At 38.2% G+C, this 27789-nt stretch overlaps 1 protein-coding gene across 7 annotated transcripts in view; it reads right to left on the bottom strand.

Annotated features, from left to right (window-relative positions):
* pum2 (pumilio RNA-binding family member 2) overlaps positions 1–27789 on the bottom strand; it is a 243473-nt gene that overhangs the window by 122532 nt on the left and 93152 nt on the right. For 6 of the 7 annotated variants that reach the window (XM_079831666.1, XM_079831668.1, XM_079831667.1 and 3 more), the window contains 3 exons: positions 3363–3550; positions 1792–1964; positions 880–1174 (listed from right to left, as the gene is read on the bottom strand). In XM_079831666.1, coding sequence (XP_079687792.1) covers positions 880–1174; positions 1792–1964; positions 3363–3550 — 656 coding nt within the window. Of the gene's footprint in view, positions 1–879; positions 1175–1791; positions 1965–3362; positions 3551–21587; positions 21722–27789 lie in introns of those variants that run through there. The other variant, XM_079831671.1, reaches the window with a different exon arrangement.

Raw genomic sequence — 27789 nt, 5'->3', positions numbered from 1 at the left:
AGATTGTGTCAACTAGACTCTCTCCTGTGAAGGCCTCATCGACACAACAGCCAGTGGCCCCGATCCTCAACAAACCAGTCTCCATATCAGTGTGATGACTCCGATCTTCAACCAGATGGAACTGGATAAATATTCTGAATGTTAATAAAAATAATAATAATAATAATAATAATAATAATAATAATAATACATTTTATTTATAATGCACTTTTCTAAAACCCAAAGCGCTAAATGAATGTTCCGATCCAATCTGACTTCTGACCTGTAATGCTGCCTGAATCATAATCATACACTGAGAACTGTCCCCCAAACTGAGCCTGGTTTCTCCAAAGGTCTTTTTTCTCCATTTTGTCACCTGATGGAGTTATTGTTCCTTGCCACTGTCACCTTTGGCTTGCTTAGTTGGGGACACTTAATATTCAACAATATTATTGATCTGCCTGCATTGACACCATTGTATGAGAACTGAGCTGGACGATGACATCGCTGTTTTCTCCAGAGCGGCTGTATAGATAAATTGACTAAATTAATCACTTTTTTACAACAGAAATTAACCATCACTGAATTTACTTAAGCTGGACTATGACACGATTTTCTTCTAGATCTGCCGAAACAAACTGTTGCATTATTTTCCTGTTATCACTGTAAAACTGCTTTGAAACAATCTATATTGTAAAAAGCATGGTTACTTTACTTTAAGGTGTCATTGTTACTGTGCAATTATATATTTAAGTATTAACAAGTATTAACAACATGTACTTACTATAGTGATACGGTAGGATTTACATGTTAAATAAAACAAATAAAACCAATTGTATATTTTGTTCTCGTGAAAATAAAACTATGAATTTTGCCATATTGCCCCCTGAGTAGCTGTACCTGCTGTTGGGAGTTGTAGTCAAACAGGTTGACAGGAGCACCCGTTGAGTCCACCTGGATCTGATTTCCAGCATAGTCAAATTGGAGTGACTCCATGCCCACCTGCTGCTCCATGCCGCCCATGTTCTGGGCTTCCTGGCTCTGGAAGTCCTCTGTGGGAGGTTTGTTAGTGATGGAGCTGGGTGGCTGCAGAGTGTGCGGGTGGTGCGGCACCATCATTTCCAGACTGGCCTGACTGGGGCCCAGTCGTTCTACTGCCTCTGTGGGGGATGCCTGGCGACTACCTGGGGTGGGGCTGTAGGAAATAAGCTTTTATTTTAAAGCATACCTACTTCATATATAGATAAAAAGGAAGCAAATAAATTGTTGCAGGTTCACTAATCAGTGCCATATTAAAGGCCATTAAAACTAAAATCTCAGTTTTAATAATAGTTTTCAATATCAGTTTTAATTTGTTTTAATAAGGGGTACATGGTTTTGTTTTGGATTTCAAGGCGAAACGTCAATTTTGATGCCAATAACATTGGTCGGACATGTAATCCCATCCCCAACCTTACGTCATTAGTTTCGTACAGCTGCTATGCTACTATTGAAGTCAAAGGCTACCGTCAACTGTCTGGTTACCAACAATCTTCAAAATATCTTCTTTTGTGTTAAACAGAAGAAAGTAACTCATACAGGTTTTAAAAAACATAAGGGTGAGTAAATTATGACAGATCTGATGATTTTTAGGAGAACTATCCCTTTAACTGGATCCTCAAATGGTCCTAAGCAGGTATTTTAAACAATCAACTTTTTTTTTTGCTTTTCTTTGTTCCCTGTTTTAAATATACTTTTTTAAATGAAAGTAATTTTTTTTTAATGTTAATATAGTTGCCAAATAAAACTCTGCTTGGAAAATAACTATCATACTTGAAGTCTTTACAGTCACGGTCCATCCCATTCAGCAGTCCTCTGGCATTTGCTTTTGAGGCATCCCCTTCATCTCCGACTTTCATCTCAGGACTTTTGTCTTCCTCAAATGGTGAAGCCTTTTCTTTTGAATCGCTCTTTTCCCTGCCATCAGGATCTGCATCCGCTCCACCCTGGAATTACCGTCAATCAAAGTTAAACAGTGATCCCTGAGAGGCCAATATACTTTAGGTTTGTGTATGAATCATTAAGTCATCTTAATCTAGTATAAGGAATTTTTCAATGCTTACAGGTTCCGTCAGAAAAGAAGCTTTTGGTTTTGACTGAGAAACATTTCTAAAGGCTGAGAAATTTTACATAAAAAAAAAAAAAAGGCATGCGATATGCATCTTTACAGCTTAAAATTGCCATTATATCAAAACCTATTTACTGAAAGGGATAGTTTACCCTGTAATGAAAATTCTGTCATCTGTCATCAGATCATTCCAAACCTGTTTTACTTTCTTATGTAGGACATCAAAGGTTTTTGTTTTGTTTGTTTTTTTGTCTAAATCTTTTTTTGTCTTTATCTTTTGTGTTCCACAGAATAAGGAAATGCATACAAGTTTAGAACCACATGAGGGTGAGAAAATGAAAATTTTCATTTTTGGGTGAACTAACCCTTGTCTTCACAAATAGCCGTACAGTACGTGTCAGTGCAGGCAAGACTGAAACCCAGATGTTGTCTCAAATCCTGACATACCAGTAATAATAATCTAAATCTACAAATTCCTTTTTTCTGAAGGGTATTCGTTTGTAAACAGTAGTGCTGGGCAGTAAACCGCTTCATTCGGTATACCGGTTTCAAGTTTGAAAACAATATGTATTTTTCAAATACCGCCGTAAAGTAGCTACATAGCTGAAACAATTGCTATATCTATTCAATGGCTACAAAGAGCACTATGTAAAGTGGAGACCTCTATTAACTGCATACCTTTCTTACTAATGGTTATATATAATTTTATAACAACAATAAATAACCCACAAAAATAACTCTCTCTGATGCAACTAACCATCTTTAATATTGCAAATACCATGTAGCTTACTATGATTTCTGCGATGCAGAAAACATGGATGGAATCACGAAATCCAGTCACAAATGGAACTTACTGTATAAAGCAGAACGTCATGGAATTTAGCAATTTTTGGATGTGGCTGTACAATTAATCAAATCTCGATATGGGCTAGAGATATACCATAAATAAAAAATACTGTGATAAAGATTGTTGGTCATACCGCCCAGCACTAGTAAACAGCTGCCAAGTCACCAAGGACGTCCCGCCCACTCATGGTGAGGGCAGAGTGGGGGTGAACATTTACTTTTTCATTTCTATGATGAAAAAAATTATAAATTTCCATCGTTTTTCTTTTTAATAAAGCAAGAATTCAAAACTGCATGTATTCACTAGTGTCTCAAGAGTTTTTTTATTGAATTCCCTTTCAAAAAAATCTCTTCTGATTTTATATCACATGCTGGAGAAAAAAAAAAAGTCTACAGCAGAAACCCAAAGAGGATAAGATCGTTGACTCACATAGCCTCCATTTCTGTAACGACCATCCATCTTGTCTCCAGGAGAAGAGCTAAGGACATACTCCACCATACTCACACCAAGACCACCCCCCTCTGAGCGTGGGGACAGCACTGAGCTTGCGTCTCCGTTCCCATTGTAGCCCTGGCCTGGTCGCCTTTGCACCATAATGGGCTGAGACACAGAATGATCTAGACACAGCATAGGAAAATAAATACCAATGTCATTATAATGACAACCAGAGTACAAATAAAACATTTAACCATTCATTAAGAAAACCATGATAATACCACCATAATAGCATGCAATATGGAATATCAAGCAATAAATCGACAACCTCTTTCAGCCGATACAGGGAATTTTATATCTTTCATTTTACTGATCAATTTAACTGGAGCCGCTACCTAATTAGCTTAATTAATTAAATATATGCTTTAAATGCAAAAGACAAATCTGAGTTTCGAGCGCGCTTCAGAATTGGTTCTTTCTTTTGGGAGACAATAACTCCATGTGATCTGTCTGAAACGAGTCGTCAGTAATTACAGTCTTACTTCCCCTAGACACACATATGTAGAATAGTAATAATCAAGGAACTTTGCTGCCGTACCATGGGTGCAGCAGGCGCAAGGATATTACGCAGCACCTGAAAAAAGTCCCCAGCATGCTCCCTGTGCAAGCAGGTTGTCACGTTGATTATGTTGACAGAAGTTAGCCTATTTTCAGGCACTGCGTAATATTGCGCCTGCATGGTACGGCAGCAAAGTTCCTTGATTATTACGCAGTAATGAGAGTATAGTTCCTAGCCATATCAGACCCGGAGATCGGTTAAATGGATTCGAAAAAGGTAAAACTCAACTGTTTAACTCTAGGGGAGTTGGAACAGTGGTGTGGTTCTTTAAGTATTTTTTGGGAGAATCTGTACTTTACTTGAGTTTTTATATTTTGTCAACTTTCACTTTTACTCCACTACATTTCCTAAATAAAAATGTATACATTCATTGTGATGCATCTCCCTAAAGAATATTTTTGTTACTACAAAAGTCACAGACAGGTTGGACGAATCAGTGGTCTGCTGGTGCTTGCAAGTTAGATAACTGGTTCAATTCCTTTGCACATGTGCAAACAAGTGCTCACACAACCACAGTGTAATTTCTACTCAAGCCCAAGTGACAAACGTCGTAAGGAAGATGAACACCCGTGGCCATTTTTGCGAGAAATGTGAACCGTTCTTCGTACCAGATAGTGCCTCTTATGGCATGTGCACACCGGCACCAAGCAAATGGATTCATTTATATTTATTTTTTTGAAAATGACAGATCGTTTCACTAGATAAGACCCTATTCCTCGTCTGGGATTGCACAGAGCCTCTGAAGCCCTTCAAAGCCCTTTGAAACTGCATTGATTTGGACCTTCAACATTTTGGTTGCCATGGAAGTCTATGATGTGGAGAAAAATCTTGGAATGTTTTCCTCAAAAAACAATTTATTTTCGACTGAAGAAAGACATGAACATCTTGGGTTAGATGGGGGCGAGTAAATTTCCTGATATTTTTCATTTTGAAGTGAACTAATACTTTAATTCAAACTAAATGGAAGAAACAGGGTTAAAACTGAACACAATCTTGCGGCTCAAACTGTATAGAACAATTTTTAATAATATCTATTTGCTCATTTTATATTTTGCATTTACTTATCCTTTCCATACTCAAGTATGAAAAGTATGTTTAATATAAAAAACATATACGGTCTCACTTTATATAAGGTGGCCTTATCTACCATGTACTTACATCAGAAAATAAGGATAATGTACTTATTGTGTTCATATTGTATTACAAAACACTTTTGCTGAAATTGAGGTGGGATACGGGTAAAAGTTAGAGACAGGTGTGGTGGTATGGGTAAGTTTAAGGGTAGGGTTAGGTGTAAGGGAAGTGTCAACATTGTAGGGCTGCAACAATGAATCGATAAAATTCGATAATTAAAAGAGTTGGCAACGAATTTCATTATCGATTCGTTGTGTCGCGCGACTATAATGCCCCTCAATAAGACACAGAGATGTTTGAGTATAATAAAAAGAACAGTTGAGCGCAAAGCAGAGTGGAAGCGGGCGAGCCGTGCTGTACCCGTCGTACCACGCAGCGGAAAAGCGAGCCGAGCCGTACCAGTCGAAAAGCGCCATTAATAAATCGAAAAAGTGTGTTAATTGCAGCAAAAGCGACGCGACATGGCATAGCACGGGAGCACCACGGTGGTGATTCAGTACCTAAAACGAAAACATCTTGGAGTCCTTGATGAGGAGGAAGGGAGTTCAACAGCAGGGTAACGTTAAGTTACTTCAAAATCCAACTTTTGTTCCGTTTCGAAGTGAGGAGCGTGACGTCCCTCCAGTAGCTCTTCTTGTGTTTGTTTACTCGTTATCCAGCTTGACAAGCAAGCGTTAGTTTGTTAATAACAGTAGTAAAGCAGGGGTGGTATAGTTTGCAAGACTAAAGACACGTTTTTATTCACTTGCCTTTTTTGGCCCATTCATTTTTCAATCTGTTGCGATGTTAATTTCGTTGACAAATAATTTGTCAATATTTTAATCAACAACATTTTTAACAGACAAAAACTATGACTAATATCTATTGTCATTTTTGGTCAGCATTCGGTCTTAAAGTGACAGCAGTCCATTAACCTGCTTCCATTTGTGCTCTTAATATTAATCAAACAACAAAAGATAGAGAAAATCACCTCTTTAGTTTTAATAAGGATTCATTATATTTATTATACATTAATTATTTAATCCATATTTTATCTATAAGAAATGTTGTATGCAAGTTGTTATAAAGAATGCATATCATTCATTGCAAATAAGACATTGTGTTCTTCTTTAGGAGGAGTAGTTTTATTTAATTGTTACATAATATTTTTTTATATGTCACAGCAGTTAAATCTGTGTCTGTATTGCATGTTTAAACTTTAATATCATTCATATTAATAGGTTATGCAGTAGATGTTTTCTCCAGGAGTATATAATGGGTTTGGACATTTTAGAGAAATTCTTAATGCATTACAATTTAACTAAACCCATTAAATTTTGTTTGTGAGTGTGTGCGTCTGAGTGTAGTGTAGAGAACAAGTTCTAACATCCTGTTAAGTTTTATGATTAGTATTTTTCTTAATAAAAAAAAAAAAAAAAAAGATTTATAGATTCATTGTAGCAACCTGTGCACTTTCTGAAGATTTTTTGCTCTGTGAATTTGAACTGTCAGTTCTGTTTTTGAATAAAGGATCGGAAATTAATGTTTTTTTTCTTAAATCCGTTTCATTGATTAATCGAAAAATTTATCGACAGATTAACCGATTAAAATAATCGTTAGTTGCAGCCCTACAACATGTAATTATAAATGTAACTACAGAAATTACAGATGTAATTGCATGCAGGTATTTTTTAAAAATGTAAGTAAAAACATGACCCCGATTCTATTCAACCCCTGGCTTCACGGGCCCAGGCCATTCCCGGTATATTAAATTGGGTGTTTAACAGAATAAAAAGAGGTAACTCGCTACGGTTCGCTCGCAGACCCCCGCGCTTTCATGCCGTGGTCGAGACCTCAGTGAAAAGCAGCGCGAGTCAAGCGCCGAGGTATCGAAACTGTTAGAAAAGGGAACGGCCTCAGAACCATCCTAGATCTCAGATATCTGAACAAAACGCTCATGACACGCTCATTCAAGATGCTGACAGTGAGACAAATCCTCGCGCACATTCGCCCGGAGGATTGGTTTTTCACAGTCGACCTGAAAGATCACATTCACATTCAGATAACACCCCATCACAGGCCATTCTTGAGATTCGCCTTCGAGGGTCAGGCTTATCAATACACAGTCCTGCCATTTGGGTTATCCCTGGCGCCTCACACTTTTACGAAGTGCATGCCCCACTGAGGCTAAAAGGCATGCGTATACTCAACTACCTTGACGATTGGCTTGTCATAGCCCAATCAGAGACACAGTTGATGATCCACAGGTCCTGGCTCCTCAACCATCTAGAATGTTTGGGTCTCAGGATCAATTAGGGATGGGAATTTTTGTCAATTTCTCATTTCGATCATCGATAGGTCTCAAAAACGAGTACTCAAGTAATTGGGGGCAGAGCTTGTGTGGGGGGCGGGGTGTCTCCGTCATGGAGATATAAAACTATTTTAAGAGTGTTACGAAAATTAATGTTGACAAATACAAACATCACATGTCTATGAAAACATTAACATATGACTAGAAAAAAATAACTGCTAGATTCTGCTATTTATGCATATAAATGGTTATTTTGTTTTAGATGTTTTTTTTTTTTTTTTTTAAACATCTCAAATAACCCAATCAATCATATCATTGTAATTGAACTAAAACTGTAAATAAACAGCACCCTACATAGCTTTGCTAGCAGGTCAATAAACTCAACCAAACGCATCTTATATTAGATTAATCAGTGTACCTTCTTGCATCAGCACAAAAGGACGCGAATGGGCACGTGAACTTTGTCGTGCTAGTTTTTACACATTTTGAATGCGCTCTTCCCTTAACAACAACGCCGATACAATGGCAAATAAAGCACAGATAATTTACAACATTCTATTACAATCTTGTTTTCATTATAATGCGATGTATATGACATATTAGCGCTGTACATCTTGCACTTAACTGTATTTCATGATCACAGTGATTCCAGGCATCACTGCAGTGCGCGCTTCAGTTTATTTCGCCGATCTGGAAGGCGTGCTGTCTAACGCTAACCAATCAAACCTCAGTTACCGGCAAAAATGCCGCAATAACCAACCTGAAAAATAGACATATATTTTTTAAAGTCAGAGCAATCATCGTTTTCATGAACGATCGTCGCTGTCACGTTCGAGTACTCGAGTACTCGATCACTGTTGCCCATCCCTAGGATTAATACTGCCAAAAGTTCAATGTCTCCCACCCAGAATATTTCTTTCCTGGGTACGGTCAGAGTCTCAATACAAATGAGGGCGCAGCTTACGTCACAGCGTGCCCTCTCCATTCAGAACATGGCGGCGTCATTCAAAGCTGGCGCGTGCATTCCTCTCAAACGTTTTCAGAGGATGCTAGGTCTTATGGACTTGGCATCGGCAGTACTCAAACTGGGTCTATTACACATGCGCTGGGTCTATTACACATGAACTCCGGCGTTCCGGCTCAGGCCAGTTTCGCATCAAAGTTAACCACAGCTGTGTCAAATCTCTGGCTCCTTGGAAGGCGACCACCTGGTACCAGACAGGTGTGATTATGGGTACAGTTACGAAACGGAAAGTGGTCTAGACAGATGCGTCCAACCTAGGTTGGGGCCCGTCAAGCCAGTCTCTGGCCAATGGGCAGAATCAGAGAAAAGGCTGCACATAAACTGTCTAGAGATGAAAGCGGTCATTCTATCTCTAAGAGCTTTCCTTCCGTACATAAAGGGTCCCCATGTCCTGGTCCAAACGGATAACATGTCAGTGGTCTCCTATATAAATCACCAGGGCGGTCTGAAATCAGGCTCTCTACATTCCATGGCAAAACACCTCCTTTTATGGGCAGAGCACTACCTGAGCTCCCTGGGAGCGGCTCATATCTATAGCGTTCCGCCCCTTCCAGGCAGTCAGAACAGCTCTTTGTGTGCTTCAGTGGCCGCACTAAAGGTTGTGCCGGCATGGCATGGCCTCGTCATGGGCATGGTCATGTGGCATTCCTCTGGAAGATTTCTGTGCAGCGTCAGGCTGGGCCTCTCCGTCCACTTTTATCAGATTTTATAATCTGGAAATCCCCGCTTTACAGGCTGGGATTCTCTCCATTTAATAGGCATTGCCATTTATTATTACTTAAGGCCCGATTTTCTTCCGGTCTTCCCGTTTTACACATATAAACTGTGTTCACATGTGTCGCATGTGTTTATACTACATAACTATAAGGCCCGACTATGTCCGATCATAGTTTCTATAATCATATGGCCCGATTCTATCCAGCCAATATATACACACATTATGCCCTTATACAGGGCCCACTTTTGTTGGCCTCCCTGGGGCTCACTGTTACCCACCTTACGTAGATACAGCAGGAAAAAAAACATGTTTACAGCCTGGTACAAATTGTGGTTTTGGTCTATAAGGCTAATTTTGCCCTTCATGACAACTGTGAGGGGGGTGAATTTTTCATTCATTTCATCTCATTCATTTACATTATATAAAGCTTTAAAGTTATGCATGATTAAGGGCATGGCCACTTTTGAGTGACAGGTGGATTGCCGTTTGTCTGCTGTCTGTTAGTCATCACGTTACCTCAGCTCTAGGCACGTCCCGCCTCTGCCCATTTTCTGTTATCCGGGAGTGATGCGCAGTGAGGCGCTGCCAAGATGGCAACGGCCGACTTTGAGGCTTCAAAACTGCTCTTCAGAACAGAACCCTATGGGTGATGTCAAGGACACTACAGCCATATTTTTTTACAAAACAACGACGTTCATTTACGGTGTGTTCATTTACACAACAACAGCGTTTTGGTGGCCTGAGAACGCAAACTTTAAAATAGATTTCAAAGTGCAAGTTTTGAAAACGATAGCGCTATCATCTCTGTGTAAACTTCAAAAAACGTGCAGATCAAAAATAAGCTAGCTAGAGACAGTGGCAAGGAACCCAAACTCAATCAGGTGACAGACAGAAAGGAGAGAAAAAGAAAACCTTTGGAGGAACCAGGCTCTGTCAGGGTGCCAGTTCTCCTCTGGCCAACAAACGAAGAGTGTATGAACGTAAACTTAAACTTTGTTGGCTAGAGACCCAAGTTTAGTGTGTTCTAAAACACACTCACAGCGTTCGGCATGGTCTTGCGTCTATCAGAGTCAAGTCAAGTCAACTTTATTTATATAGCGCTTTTTACAATGCAGATTGTTTCAAAGCAGCTTCACAGTGTTAAACAGGAAAATAATGCAACAGAATTTGATTCGGCTGTACAGCCGCTGTGGAGAAACTGGTGATGCCTGGCTAATGCAGCCTAACAATCATTTAATTGAAGAAAAAAAAATTATGTGTATGCCATAGTAAAGAGATGTGTTTTTAGTCTAGATTTAAACTGACAGAGTGTGTCTGCTTCCCGAACAATGCTAGGAAGACTGTTCCAGAGTTTAGGTGCTAAATAGGAAAAGGATCGACCGCCTGCAGTTGATTTTGATATTCTAGGTATTATCAACTGGCCAGAATTTTGAGACCACAATAGACGTGATGGAGTATGTGTTAAGAGCTCACTCAAGTACTGGGGAGCTAAACCATTTAGTGCTTTGTAAGTAACAAGCAAGATTTTAAAATGTATGCAATGTTTAATAGGGAACCAGTGCAGTGTTGACAGAACCAGGCTAATATGGTCATACTTCCTGGTTCTAGCTGCTGCGTTCTGGACCAGCTGGAGTTTGTTTATCAAGCGAGCAGGGCAACCACTCAGTAGAGCATTACAATAATCTAGCCTTGAGGTCATGAACGCATGAACTAACTGTTTAGCATTTTGCATTGAAACCATATGCCGTAATTTATTTATATTTTTAAGATGGTAGAATGCAGTTTTACAGATGCCAGAAACGAGGCTTTCAAATGAAAGATTGGTATCAAAGAGCACACAAAGGTTCCTAACTGACGACGAGGACTTGATAGAGCAGCCATCAAGTGTTAGACAATATTCTAGGTTACTACTTGTGGAGTTTTTTGTCCAATAATTAAAAATTCTGTTTTTTTCTGAATTAAGTTGCAGGAAATTACTAGTCATCCAATTTTGTATATCAGCTATGCATTCCGTTAATCTTGTGAATTGGTAAGTTTCGTCAGGGTGTGAAGAAATATAGAGCTGAGTATCGTCAGCATAACAATGAAAACTAACGCCATGCTTCCTAATGATATCTTCAATTACATGCAAGCGCTAAAATCGAGTAACACTAATAGAGAGATACAACCACGATCGGATGATAAGAGTAATTAATTTGTAACTCTGATGAGAGCAGTCTCAGTACTATGATACGGTCTAAATCCTGACTGGAAATCCTCAGATACCATTTCTTTCTAAAAAAAAAGGAGCATAATTGTGAGAACACTGCCTTTTCTAGTATTTTTGACAGAAAGGGTAGATTTGAGATTGGCCTGTAATTGACTAAAACTGTAGGATCAAGTTGCGTTTTTTTAATATGTGGTTTAATAATAGCCAACTTAAAAGTTTCCGGTACATATCCTAATGTCAAGGATGAATTAATGATATTAAGAAGAGGATCTATGACCTCTGGAAGCATCTCTTGCAGTAGCTTAGTTGGTATAGGGTCGATATTTTTTCGATTTTGATGATTTAACGAGTTTAGCCAATTCTTCTTTTCCTATAGCAGTGAATGAGTAATTTTTCCTCAGTGACACTACAATGCTCTGTCTGATGTGATACTATAGTAGACGGCTGCATGGTTATAATTTTTTTCCTAATATTATCAATCTTACACGTAAAGAAGTTCATAAAGTCATTACTACTGTGCTGCTCACAAACATCAGAAGTTGAAGCTTTATTATTGGTTAATTTAGCCACTGTGTCACAGGTTAACCTGTTGACTATCTAAATTTGGACTTGCAAACATTCACCCATTTCACTTGTACTATGCATTGCAGGCAATATTAACATCTGTGTACACATTAGGAAGGTGTTATGGAGTTTTTGTTTTGTTCAGTCTAAAATTGGTTTCTGCTGTGTCTTGTTCTAGTTTTCTTAAGTTTCTCATTGTTTCTACATAACAAAATGCCAGAACACAATAGCTCATGTTATAATTACCTTTTATTTTCCCCACAATATTTTTACAAACCTTCTTGCAGTTAAACTTCCCGGTTCACCAACCCACTCTGTACAACCAAACCCTTCGTTTAGGTCAAACTGTCTTTTAAAGCAGCAGCCACATCACTTCCTGTGGAAGCTACCATTTTGGTGTGATGTCAGAGGGGTAGAATTTAGGAACAGATGATTTGCCATTTAATTGTATGTTAAACTCCTTAATGGTTGCTGTATTAGCTGTTTGGAAGTTTGTCTTGTTAAAATGGGTTAATATAGTATTTAATTGTATTGTTACAAACATTTAAATTTGTTTCTATTACTTGGTATGCCCTGTAGGTGGGGCTTCAGCCTATAATAGGCTCGCTGGCCTAGAGGATTTCAGTTCTGATTATGGACTCAGTGGAAGCACATACTGAGCAGTGTTGCAAACTTGGGCCCATTGGTTTAGCCAAATTAGCACATTGTTGCTGTTTTGTTTCCTTTTTGTACAGTTTTTATTTATTCTTGTTTTCTCCTGCACTGTAAATATTTTTGCACCTTCCAATAAAACACCCTTTTTGGATTTTGCATTAACTTTTTGTACAGCACGTCATTTCCTTTTCCACTCCAACTGGTTGGCCTCCCTACACACTGTATCGAATAAATACCTAGGGTTGTGTTTAGGGCTGTACGATTAATCGACATTCAGAACCTTACATTATTTCGGTTTTCACGTGACTCCGCCCCGTCAGTCACATCAAGTGCAGTTTGCAGGTACACAGAGAGATGCAGGAGCGGTTATCTGTGTTTATAGATGCCCAGAATCACTATAGTGACTGCATGTTTAACACAGTTTATACAGGTCAGTTAATTGCTGTTCTTATAGCCTACGTGCTGACACACACACACACACACACACACACACACACACACACACACAGACAGACGGCGCACGCAAGCCCCGAAGCCGCTTTCACTTTCGTGCTCATAAAGTTTGTCAAGTATGCGTTTAAAGGCTTGCCAGTTTGAACATTTAAAGCGATTGTGCACTATTCAAAAACAACAATACGGAAAATGTATCCGTTCAGCGCTCAGCTTTTTTCTGTGACACAGAGAGCCGAGCCGCGTCGCGTCGCGTCTCTGACAACACGCGCGCGCCCTGAAGGCAGACCTCTTTCAACTGCGTCCTCACAAAGCTTGTCATTTGTATGTGGTTTAAGCCCTGCCAGTTTGAACATTAAAGTGAGTTTCGACCATCAGATGTGTGTTATGTTGAACTAATGCCTGATATATTGTGACACACGAACACTCAGACAGAAGCTTGCACATCACTTGAAGATCGCACGCAGAGAGCAGCGCAGAAACGGAGTGTCAACGCTGTCCTGTGACTAAAGTAAAGTCACTAAAGTAGCTTAGAAACTGAACCGTTATAGGCATATATTTTAATACCTTTGAAGTAAAACCACAGCTTCATAATGAATAGAGACGGTATGAGTAATTCACACACACAATCCCCCTCTCATTAATGCATTCCAATAAATGTAATGTAGGCCTAATGTGCTAATTTATCTGTATCTGATGTACAACAAACAGAAATCTGCCCCATAGACAATAAGTGCTGAAAGTGAACCGTTTCCTTCAAGTATTTTAAAATCACAAAGAAATGCAATTTTTCATTAGAAAAAAAAATTCCACCATACATATTTACAGTACAAACCTTATCAGTGAACTTACTCAAAAACCTTATGAGGTCAAAAAAAAACAAAAAATACAAAATCGTTCATTAATCGTAATTGAGGTAAAAAGTTCAATTAATCGAGGTTTTTATTTTTGGTCAAATCGTTACAGCCCTAATTGTGTTTGTTTTCTTCTAAGAGAGTCGAGAAATAAGCAGATCTAGCAGTTTTTACGGCATTTCTGTATGCAATCATGCTCCCTTTCCACGAAATGCGAAAAACCTCCAGATTTGTTTTCTTCCAGCTGCGCTCCAATTTTCTGGCTGCTGTTTTAAGGGCAGAGTGTGCTCGTTTTACCACGGCGTTGGACTATTTTCTTTAATCTTCTTCCACAGGGAAGCACAGGGGAGCAACTGTGTCTCATACCACTTTTCCACCAAGGCAGTGCTAGAGCTAGTTCAGAGCCAGAGCTAGTCCCAGTTCATAGTTGGTTCGACTGAGGAGCCTTCTTGAGAACCGTTTGCTTTTCCACATGCTGAGAGCCACAACAGAGCCATGTCTTACGTCACTGTATATCTTTCTCAGCAACACTAGCGAGGCAGCGGCAGTGTTGCCAAGTCTGCGGTTTTGCCGCGGGCTGTTTTTCATGTCCATGGGTTAAAGCGACCCCAAAAATGTGATTTTTACCAGGGAAGCCCCCTGAAACGCGATTGGGCTTGTTTTGAGTAGCAATTGGGCTTGTTTTGTTGTGAAAACCTGGCAACCCTGGAGCGGGAAACACAAACACACCAGGCTTGTTCTAGATGCATCGGCGCTGCGCAGACCGATCCACGTATGATATATTTAAAAAAAAAAAACGCATGAGTGAATCAAAAGCATAAGTAGTCATATGCTCTCGCTGGATTCGTTATCATACGGCGATCGGTCTGCACAGCACCGCTGCGAACAAGCCTTCCATCAACAATGCAAACGTTGCGTTACTATTGATTCACATGGCTTTACGATCCTACATCGGCATCAAAACACAACGAAAACACAACGAATCCAACGCATTCATGCTGTTCACCATAATTTGTATAGACGGAGATTACAAACGAGCAGCAGCTGTTAGCTCCATTAGCTGCTATTTCAAAAATGGCGGATCTCAAGTTTGTGTTGGTCTTGTTGACCCCAGCAACTGTTTTAGCCCAGCAATGTTTTGGTGCTACTTAAGAACCACTTTTCCTGGCTCGGAGCTGGGGCTTTGGGTGTGGAAACACAAAGAACCGATTTGAAACTAGGCTCTGGCTCCGATCTAGCTCTAGCACTGCCTTGGTGGAAAAGGGGTATAAAGTGCCGGAAAAGAGAGAGTCAATAGTTTCTGTTGCAACTTCGAGTTCTTCTAAGCTATCTGGGATGCAGAGGAGATGAAACTGATGAGGAAGATTATTTACAAAGCAATCTTTAGTGGCGGCAGTGATAGTCCTGCCATATTTGAAGCGAGGGGACGGCTTTGCAGCCTTAGCTAAATTAAGTATACATGATACTAGGTAATGATCTGAAATGTCATCGCTCTGTTGCAGAATTTCAACGGTATCAACATTTATTCCATGTGACAATATTAGGTCTAAAGTATGATTATGGCGATGAGCGGATCCTGACACGTGTTGCCTAACTCCAATAAAGTTTAGAATGTCTCTAAATGCCAATCACAATGTGTCTTTTTTATTGTCTACATAGATATTAAAATCAACAACAAGTAGTACTTTATCTGCAGCCAGTACTAACTCTGATAGAAAATCAGCTAATTCTTTGGTAAAGTCTGTATTGTGCCTTGGTGGCCTGTATACAGTAGCCAACACAAATGTCAAACGGGATTTACCAATTACTCTACATAACGTTACATAAAGCACCAACACTTCAAAGGAATTATATTGGAAACTAGACTTCTGAGTAATACTGAAGATATTATTATAAATTACAGCAACCCCTCCCCCTTTACCTTTCAGACGCGGCTCGTGTTTATAACAATAATCTCGGGGGGTGGACTCATTTAAAGTAATGTAGTCGTCAGGTTTTAGCCAGGTTTCTGTCAAAGACAGCACATCTAGATTATTATCTGTAATCATATCATTAACAATAAGTGCTTTAGGGGAAAGGGATCGAATATTCAGCAACCCGAGCTTTATCATTTGTTCATCTGTATTATATCTGTTGTTTATTTGTTGGACATCAATTACATTTTTACTGAATTTTTGAATTAGAATTTTTTGTATTCACTAATTCAGGGAACAGACACAGTCTCTATGTGATAATATCTAGGTGAAAGAGTCTCTATGTGTTGGGATTTATCTGACTTCTGTGATGCGAGACAGCTAGCAGATGGTCGGTTTAGCCAGTTTGTTTGCTTCCTGACCTGGGCCCCAGTTAGTCAAGGTTTAGCTCTAAGACTATGCGCCAAATTACAAGAGAGAAGAGCGGCACCACCCCAGGAAGGATGGATGCCATCCTTTTTCAACAGGTCAGGTCTGCCCCAAAAGCTTTTCCAATTGTCTATGAACCCTATGTTATTTTGCGGACACCACTTAGACAACCAGCCATTGAGTGATGATAGTCTGCTAAGTATCTCATCACTCCAGCAAACAGGGAGGGGACCAGAGCAAAAAACTTCACCAGACATTGTACTTGAGAGTTCACACACCTCTTTAATGTCAATTTTGGTTATCATTTGTGCTGACATGAATAATAATCTTAGAGAATTTACGATTAGCATTAGCCAGCATTTTTAAATTTGCTTTGATGTCAGGCGCTCTGGCTCCGGGTAAACATGTGACTATGGTGGCTGGTGTCTCTATTTTCACGTTCCGTGTAATAGAAATCGCCAATAACTAGGGCACTTTCAACAGGATACTCAGTGGGTGCGTCACTGAGTGGGGAGAACCTGTTTGATGTTCTAATTGGAACGAAAGAGCGTTTTTTTGACCCGTGACTATGCTGTCTCACAGTCACCCAGTTGCCCTGCTGCACGGGCTCTATAGCCGGAACCGACAATGTACAGAGGTCACTAAGCTAGTCGCATCCAAATCAGTGTCTAAAGCTGTTACATTCTCACTACTCTCAGATAAAGTCTGGATGCATGTCTATAGCCTGACTATCTCCTTACATTTATCACAAGTGCAGAAATGAAAGCTGATGCCCTCCGTATGTTTTCCCGCCGCGTATTCATTTCTCTCAAAATCGGCTTTATTTTTCTGAATTCCATTTTTTTCTACCTGATTAAACAGCGCTAGCTGCGCACAACAGCAGAACAGGAATGTCTCACCGACACAATGCTGATGAACTTGCTCTATGCTTCGACCGCTATCAAGACAGCGCAAGTGGCTTGATCCACTCAAATTTTAAACTGAATTCTGTTATAAACTCATGTCATCATTTTTTTATCTCTCAAACGGTTTGGCCGTGGTGAGGAAATGAATTTATGGCAAAATGAGGGAAACAGGATGCGTGTAATAACTTAAGCATAAATAGACTGATTTCAATAAAACGTCAGCTGCGTGTTCATTGTAGGAAGCCAATTACATGAATGTGACTATTGTGAGTCAAAGTCATAGAGCCACCAACTGGCAGCAGGAAGTGTGTCACTCTCAAAATTGGCCACTTATTTTTACCTATTTTGCTTCAATCTTTGTCAGAATAATGTCAAACCACCGCAGGTGTACACCTGTTAAAGGATTCTTGATATCGTGAATACTGTTGTCATGGCAATGCATCAAACTTTAAATATTTTTGGGGGTGTTTTTGAGAGACTTTGCATGCTTTAAATTGCATGAAACTCGACACACACATCAGACTTGATAGCCAGAAGACATGGGCAAAGCCTTAGAAATGGGCTTGGAGGAGGGGCTCTATAGACGCCACCTTTTGTCTAAAGTTGGGGGTTAGTTTTACCTACAATAAGCACTCTTGGTACATATATTTTTCTGATTGATCCATCAAAAAAGTGCTCCACACGGCTACGGGGGGTTAATAAAGGCCTTCTGAAGCGAAGTGGCACGTTTGTGTAAGAAAAATATCCATATTTAAAAATGTATATACTAAAATAGCTAACTTCAAGCGGAGTGCCGTACGCATTGATTTACGACGAAAGAGTCGTCCTTGAACCCTTAACACATGCGTATTGACAAACGCAGAAGCACAGAGGATAGAGCAAAACAAAATGTAGCGTCGGGGGTTACTCTTTTAGCGCAAGTCGACTCACGCACTGCTGACTGCCGGAAGTTAGCTATTTTAGTCTATAAAGTTTTAAATATGGATATTTTTCTAAAACAAATGCGGCACTTTGCTTTAGAAGTCCTTTATTTTTATTTTTTTAATTCTTTTTATTAATTTCAATTTTCAGTTAACATTTAATTTCAAGTAATGAATAATTTTAATGGTTTTAGTTAACTATTATAACCCTGATACTTTATTGAATAATGTGTCAAATACTGTTCTTAAGTCTTTCCTCCTGACTATGAATTAAATGGGAATTAAATTAAATAAATAGATTAGATTAACCAAAAACGTATATATAATGCGTGACTTTTACTTATAAACAAGCTTGAAATACACATTGACAGATTGTTCAGATGAGGAAGATAAAATATGCATTGTTACAACAGTCAAAAACATATTACCATATATACATCGTAAAGTAAACATTGTCATTATTGATCAGCATTACTTCATAAACAATTACCTGGCATAAATGTGTGCTATTCATTGATTGAATCGCTCTGATGTGCTGTTTCTTGAGCCTGTAGAACACACAACAGCGCCGTATTTTCCCGCACTTAGATCAGCACATTACAATTCATTTGTGCGCATCTATTACACAGGACATCAGAACTGACTGGATCCTTTCCCTAATCTACCCTCCCTAACATTTTTGTCTCGTTTTATTCGTTGACGAAAATGACAGTAGATTTTTTTCATCGTTTTTGTCATCCAAAACTGATTTTTATTTAGTTATTGTCTCGTTTTCATCAGTGAAAAAAGGTTGTTGACTAAAAAGACGACAAATTATTTGTCAATGAAATTGACACTAGTAAAGAAATTGAGACAATTTTAAGCAAAAAAGTTTAAAACCCAGAGAAATACATTGAGTTGTATAGAGTCAATTTCATGTTTTGTTCAATTATAGCGCCACCAAGTTATTCCCACCGCTTTTTTTTGAGTGTCCTCAGAGTGCCCCCATACATAAGCATGTCAAATTTGGTGAAAATATCTCATTTCATTTAGGAGACATTTGTATTTATGAGAATACAAAAAATAACCCGCACCAGACATTGATTGAATTTTTTTGCCACCTACTATAAAAATTGACATTTGGACTTAAGTATCTATTCAACCCGCTATGATTCTGATTCTAATTTATAATTCTGCTCTGTTTTTAAAGTCATCACATGGCTTTTTTTGCCTCAAGGAAAACGACACCATACCAGGGCATTTAGCTAAATAAGGAGACATAAGGGATAGCACTCGTCCTTCCTCCTTTCTTGGAGGTGGAAAAACAAAGTTCTTTATGACCTGCAGGATTTCTTGTAAAAATAAAAAAAAAGATATACGAAATAAAAAGCAAGATTTTTTGTCTATTGTAATGTCTGTGATTGATATATAAATCTAAAGTCTACTAATGACGGGGAGTAGAGAGCGCTTCGTGCACGTCATTATTCAAAAGACACTACCCAGGACGGACATTAGCCAAGCGACGACAGAAAGTGTTTTTGCACATTGTTAATACAATTCATTTTATCAGCATATCAAGTCAATCATATCAAGTTATCTGCATATCAAGTTTTATCTGCATATCAAGCATATCAAGTCTGCATATCTGCTTCACTGTTAAAATGTCTAATAAATGTAATATTAGTAACTGCACTTATTAAAAGAACTAAGCAAAACAATAGAAATTTTATATGATTATAGTAACTTAATAGTAACTTATAATGATAATAATAAATTATCATCTAGCATTCAGTCTGGAACACTGTTGACTTAAGCCTCATTTGAAAAGTCATGTTGGAATAAAGGGTGTTTACTAAATACATGCATGTAAATGTCCTAAAACACCAAAATGCTGCGTTTTCAAAAAATTATCATTATGTTCGGATTATCACTAATCGGATTATTATATTTAGATTAATGTCGACAGAAGTGCATGAGTTAGCTGCCCCATCTAGAGTCTGTTTGTGGCCCACAGCCCACAGTATTCTTCAGCTTTTACATGTACAATTTATAGATTTAATTAATTATTGCGGTCCCACTTTATATTAGGTGGCCTTAACTAATACAGCTTCTTTTCTGAAGAAAAACATTAGACAACTAAACAAAATTTACAAGAGGTTCTGACAAAATGTTCATTGCTTCAGTCTATTTAAAATCATTAATTAGAATGAAATCATTTTAAAAATTATTTTGAATGGTCATGTCTCATTCATAAAGACTAGTTTAATTATTGGCTGAATAAGCGTTTGTGAATTAATCTTTTGAATGGATGATCCAATGACAAACACTTTTTTTAAACAGTCTCGTCGCCACCTCCTGGCGTAGTAAGCGAAAGACTTTGAAGCTGCTTATCTGTACATTTACATGGCAGCTGCTCTCTTTCTCCAGATCAGCGGCAGCGCGAACGCAGATTTGAATGTTGCATTGCGATGGTCGTGCTTTAAAAGGGTAACCAAAGTCCCTAAAATCTTTAGTTTGGTTTCTTTGGTTTAAAGCCTGTTTCACGTCACATGAGCAGCATATGTTTTCACTGCTCATATCAATGAATGAGAGCATTCACATCGGAAGCGCGACACTTTCATTGATTAACATGGGCAGCGAAAAAATATGTGCTGCTCGCACTCTGCTGAGGGTAGCTATCGGTAGCTCATGCACAGGCTATAGCGCTTCAATCGATTGCTGTTGCGGAGACTTTATTCGTTCCGTTGAAATCACAAAACGAAATGCACCCATTGTGATGTGTCCCTGTTCTTGATATACAATCACTGATTAACATCTTTAGAAGTATAAATTGGCCGTTAGGTATGTGTCAACAGAGTAATTATAAATCTAACTACAGAAGTTAAGTACAAGTGCAAGTACAATGTAAAAACGTATGTACACAGTAAGTGCATTGTATCAAATGATTAATTTAAATGTTAGTACCTAGTTAAGTTAATATAAAGTCGGTCCATTATTGCTAATGTAAAGTTGTGAAGGGATGACATTTGTAAATCATATTTAACATTAGGACAAGACAGCTTTGCACAAAGTACCTATTTTGGAGAAGCTTGTATGTGACATGGAAAACTGGACTAACATAAATTTGTTTCCATTTCAGATTAACTTAACTTCAAATTAACTTCAAGGAGAGCACCTTGCTGCATTCTTAAAAATTAGTATAAACAGATTTGTCCCTGAAGCCTATCTATACAGGCAGGCCTTAGAAAGGTTTTTTTCAAAGCAGAGAAAAATGAATTGCTCGGATAGAAACGGTCAACTTTGTAAATCGTTGTGGAAACCTGATAATTTTATTATGAAAATATTTGTTCAGGCTCATAGAAATAATGTAGAAATTCACATATCAAACAAATTATACTAAATTATTTGTTAATGATATTGAGTATTTTCTGTAATAAATAGAGTTCATAAACCTCTGACTAGTTTATTTTGAACAGGGGCGGTTCTAGACCCTTTTTAGGGGTGCTTCAGCCCCCCTTAACTTCTGCCCCAGCCCCCCTAAAAAATGTGTGATTAACCTTTAAATCATATGAAACTGGCGGGAGGCTTCGGCTTCGTCCCGTCTTCTTCAATCCGCAGCGGCGGCGAGCAGAGCGCGCGTCAGAAGCAGAGGTGTGTGCGTTCATCTGAGCCTCATTGGTCGATCATCGCTCGTCAATGTCAAAATATTTGAGAAAACCAATCAAATCAGAGTAGGCGGGCTTTATGTTCACACAGAATCTGCCGAGGCTAAACGCGAATTTTAGCAGCACGAATCGACGTCAAGTGAGAGAAATGTAAACTAAGACTCTGCTTCTTTAAGTCAGAAATGTTAAACAAAGACAAAAATATTCAGGCAAATGAATAGCCTACACTTTTGTCTAATTTCGCCAATTTGAATTGAAAATAGGCCAATATGTGATTCATAATGTAATTAACAAACAAGAAATATTAACAAAACCGTTTTCTTCAGATTAGGCATAAGATTAATAATGAATGTGTACATATTGTAAATTAATATTATTCCATTTGTAGTCTTCAGTAAATAAATGTGTTAATTTTGTGAATTAATTTAATAAACTTAAAACTTTAATAAACAGTAAATTAACGTGTCTAAGAAAAGTATTCATAAAACATATAAATATCAGTATGTTAATATGTAAACCATATTTACTTTCTTCTCTGACGAAAATGGAAAAATATCAGTTAAAGCTCAGCGAAGAGACTGGGCAAGAGAAAAACAGAGAAAAAAAGAGAGATGTGGAGATAAGAAAGACAAATAATCTACTGCCCACTGACATGGTTTTCAAGCTACTGTTATCTAATTTTTGGCCTTCAGAACATCTTAAAATGCACATATGTAGATCAGATTGCAAAAGTACAAGACAATGCAAAAGTATTAGGTACTTTATAAGTATTACTAAACAGCCATCCTGTGGATATGCATGTTAGTATGCTACTAGTTAATAGCGTAATTTGGACCCTAAAATACCCTCACTGGGGGCTAAGCCCCCCTAAAATTAAAATCCTAGAACCGCCCCTGATTTTGAACCCGCTCATCAAGCGCCAAGCCGCCCCACTAGGGCTGCACGATATGAGGAAAAGCTGCGATGTGCGATAACATTGTTTAAAATTGCGATGACGATATGACTTGCGATAAATATTCAAATGTGAATGTTAGCTATACTGTTCCCATGTCTTAGTGCTTTAATAGGTCGTGTTCAGTGTTGGGCATAACGGAATACATGTATGGCATTACGTATTCAGAATACATATTATGAGTAACTGTATTCCATTACAGTTACAATTTAAATAGTTGATATTTAGAATACAGTTACATTGTTGAAATCAATGGATAACATTAACGTTACTTCTGTTTCATGAGTTTATTTAGAGTTTATCCAGTTTGGAGTCGGAAGATTGAGCAGCGGGAGCTAGAGGTAGAGATGGAGCCAGAACAACAGAACCAGGGCAAGAACGCGTTTCTATCTTGGAAATTCAAACAGCATTTCATATTAAAGAAAGAGAAGGGAGAACGAAATATAACACTGCAGTGTAAATGTGCAGTGGCGCGGTGGTTGGGGGGGCGGCTACACACGCATGCATGCCTATATTTTTTATATAGCTTATATTATATATATAAATTCGTTATATATTTGTTAAATATATTATTCGTTTACATATTTTATTTTCAAAATGTAGGCTACTTAATTGAGATTGAGGTCTAATATATATATATATATATATATATATATATCTCTCAATTAAATAGCCTACATTTTGAAAATAAAAAATATAAGGCTCAAACATGCGTGTTTATTTTAGTAGGCCTACTTCCGTCAGTGAAACAACATAGCCTACTACAGCCTGTAAAACATTTAAATAAATATCTGTATATAATCGAAATATAAATAATATAAGTTAAATATTAGTTAAAGAAAAGATTAGTTTATATTTCCCCATAGACGTGCGTCATACCTCTGCGCTGAAAGGGATGACACGAGCAGGAAAGAAGCATAGTTTTCTAATATCTTCATGTTTTCTCCCGATGTTCCAAAACTATAAGAGATTCCATGTCCAATAAGAGATTCCATGTCCAGTAGAATAAAATAGAGTAAGCCTATTGTTAAATTCGTGGAAAATCGTGTGACCAGGGGCCCGTTCTTCGTACCTCGCTAACTCAGTTAGCTGGATTTGATTGTTGACGATTTGGCATGATCTTGGATTGTTTGGTTCTTCGAAACTCATCCTGGACTTGCTGTCATAGTAACAGGTCCGTAAGCTTAAACCTGCTCGGGAGCAGGCTTATTTCATGTAAACAGGATTAGATTGCCTCTTGAGGTGATACTTAAAATCTGTCCCAGCCACTGCTACTTTATTACAAGAGTTCATTACTGAACCAGGGGCAATAATAATAATTGTAAATAATAATATAAAAATGTTATATTGTATATGTATATGAGAATGTATAATGTTGTGTATAATACTATAGACAGCCACTTGATTGAGCGATTTATTTGTGATGGAATAATTACTTTATATAATTTTATTTTTATTGGTTTACACACATGTTGTACAGTTAATCTGAGCGTGCATTAAGTGATCACGGATATTATGGGAGTGGCTTGATGCAGCGCAAGCGAGGATAATTTGATCTTGACCCATAAGAAACTTGAATACTGTCACGTTACAAATCTGCTTCAAATTGAATTAAAAATTAAATTACAACATTGAAATAAAAATGTAAAGGGTGTACAAATACTGTATAAAATCGTGAATATAAATAATTGGTAATCATGTTAAAAAAAAAAACATTTATCATTTATCTATTATAACTTTTATGTTGGTTTGGTCGTTTGGCTGTTTCCTTATAAAGGTTCAGAAATTCGTGGGGGGTTTTTGTGTAATTTGTCAAGTTTTTTGCCAGGTGGCTTTTTAATTATATGATGTCATTACGTTGCTGTCCAATCGCTGCATTGCTGATCGTGGTTTCGAGTATCGATGCATCTGCCCTCTTCAGGGGAAAAAAGAATGCTCAGTAATCTTAGATCATTTAATCCAGATATTTTAATCCAATCCGCAAATTCGTTTGAAGAACCAAATTAGCCAGAGATCAGTTATCACGATTAAAAGATCTGGGATCTGTCAAATCATCTTAGATGTATTAAGCGAGGTACGAAGAACGGGCCCCAGATAGCAAAAAGCAAGCAAACTTAAATTTGTCTCACCACACAAAGTTTCCTCTCTCGTTCGGCAAGAATCATATGTTTCCATGGCTGTGATGTAACATTTAATTGCGAACCTATTATTTATTTTGTAAATAAAGCTTTGTGCTTCACTCGTGTCATAATATTCACGTAAAACAGCTTCACATACAAAAAAAAAAAGTGTTGTCCGCCCACCGCCGGTGCTCTTGCTTAGTGGACGTGCGACTTTACATTCTCCTATTTACCAGCCCAAGAGCTGATGGCCCCGTTTGACGTTAGCTAAATATTTTATAATATATGTTTAGGCTAAGCAGGATTTGATGGCCGTATTCCTACACTTATAAAAAGCAATTCAATGTGAAAGTAATCCAAGTATTCAGAAAACGTTACTTGGCGCATGTAATAAACTGTTTTCCCTTATTTATCGTGTCAGGCTGTCTGTTGCGATGTGTTCATCGCGCGAGTTCATATCGCGATGACGATGAAAATTCGATGTATCGTTCAGCCCTACGCCCCACTCTGTGCTTCGCCGCACCACTCTGCCTTAAGGGATGTACACACCGGGATGAATATCGCGCGTGCTTATCGCCAGCGTTTTTCGTGACGTTTTTCGGCGGTCTTGAGTGTTCACACCCAATCGATTTTCACTGGCGATGCGCCGAGTGAACGTGCACATTCAGTAGATAGCGCGCCCCGGTACACAAGGTGGTGCTGCGGCACTTTACGCTTCTGTCACTCGCTTGTCACACAGAAGAAGAAGAGAGACAGTATTTACGTGCTTGCCAAAACCACAGATGTCTATGGCCAAAACCATTCACACAGTTTGCTAACTGGTTTGAAATTTGAAAAGGAATGAACATTTCTTCTCTTAAATGTTTAGTTCTAATATATATTTTTTTAAATTAGAAGTAAAATGTAAGTAAAAAGTAATTTAATAAAAGCCAGATAAAAGATAAATATCAGTTTCCAACATAAATTAGGTGCCTTTTACAAATGTTATTGTTGTTAAAAGGAATAATTGAAAATTATCAAATTAAAATTCTTTAATTTTAACTCCCTCATGTCATTCCAAACCTGTATGACTTTCTTCTTTTCATACATTATGAATTATGAAAATTAAATCTGTACTGGAATGTTTTCCATGTGCACTCTGATATGCACAATAGTGCTGAATTAAATTGACTCCTTGTATCATTTGGATATCGGGTGGCCTTTTTGGCATCCCAATTTAAATATGGAAAAAGAAAAAACAGCCTCATCAGAATCAAAAACATCCTCAAACTTAAACCACAACTTGGTTAAATATTTATCTTCATTCCAAATATTTTCCTCTCAATTGTACAAATGCAAATTAGCTTGTATAACTAACTCTGAGGCAACAACGGTGTTGTGAGTGTCCCTGTTAAACAAAAAACGTTTGAGTTTCTGTGTATGTATATATGATATGACGACAGTTTTATTTTCTCTAATTAAAATGCTCATGAAGTGATCTCATAGAGCAGCTCTGGAGACAAAGTTCAGGCGCTCAAATCCTCATAAAGTGAGAAAACAAGCATTGCGCGTACTTCAGTGTGTGTAGGTGACGAAACCGCACCATTCATCACATAGACACACGCAGACTTCATAGTTAAATGGTCTTTTTTGCAGTTTAATTTTAACAGACACTAGTCTATATCGGAATTTGATTACGTGTACAGTAGGCCTACACGATTAATTGAAATTAAACCGCATACGACTTGGCAAAGGTTGCAGTTATTTTTTTGTGCAGCTTCTGAGTGAAGCACGGCTCGGCTTTGTGATCAGTAGTAAATGCTGCTCTATCTGAAAGCCAGAGGGCACTCTCACACAAAAACTTTAAATATGCCCAGCAGAAGTTGTCTTTTGTTGGACAAGAGGTTCATAAATGCTTCTCATGTTTGCAAATTGTTGCTTTTTCAAATGCACGTTATAAACGATATAAACTCCCAGCTTTCAGATGAAGCGGTATTTACTACTGATCAGAGAGGCATGCTTCACTGACAAGCTTTTAAAAGGAATACTCCACTTTTTTAAAAAATAGGCTAATTTTCCAACTCCCCTAGAGTTCAACAGTTGAGTTTTACCGTTTTCAAATCCATTCAGCTGATCTCCGGATCTGGCAGTAGAATTTTTAGCATAGCTTAGCATAGATCATTGGTCATTTTTGAGTGAGATGCTAACGGTCTAATCAGATTCAAAGACTTTCAATATTTTTCCTATTTAAAACTTGACTCTTCTGTAGTTACTTTGGGTACTAAGACTGACAGAAAATGAAAAGTTGCGATTTTCTAGGCCGATATGGCTAGGAACTATACTCTCATTCCTGCGTAAGGCACAATGATATTATGCAGTGCCTGAAAATAGGCTAACTTCCGTCAACATAACCAATGTAACAACCTGCTTGCACAGGGAACGTGCTGGGGGCTATTTTCAGGTGCTGCGTAATATCATTGCGCCTGCTGCACCCATGGTACGGCAGCAAAGTTCCTTGATTATTACGCAGGAATGAGAGTGATGTAAGACACTTTTTCTTTACAAAGGCCATATGTGAGGAGGTGTGAATGATCGTGAACAATGATCGTGAATAATGAGTATCACACCTGAGAGTAGGGCTGAACGATTATTGCATTTGTGATAATATCGCGATATGCTATAACGCGATTTCCTAACCGCAAAGGCTGCGATTACAGTCTGGTCACGTGACACGCGAGAGTAAAGTCTGCAGAAGAAGCATCAACTTGGCACGTTACACATAGCCTATCATATGCCTGGCCTAAAAGAAAAAAAAAACTATTTGTGTTTGATCTATCTAATATGGTGTTGTTCATACTATAGGCTACTATCATCTCTGCAATGATTCTGGATCGATTCTGAGCTTAGATTTTAACTGCAGCTGCGCGGTGGCGCTGCGTGTGTTTTAGAAACACCCGTATTCTGATTGCTTCCATTATATATCTCTCTCTCACACACACACACACACACACATACACACAATCACGCACGAACCATAAAATAA

Source organism: Gobio gobio (genome assembly GCF_949357685.1).
Source record: "Gobio gobio genome assembly, chromosome: 12".
Taxonomy (NCBI): domain Eukaryota; kingdom Metazoa; phylum Chordata; class Actinopteri; order Cypriniformes; family Gobionidae; genus Gobio; species Gobio gobio.
The sequence above is the reverse complement of the archived record's forward strand: the minus strand, read 5'-3'. Positions and strand labels throughout refer to the sequence as shown.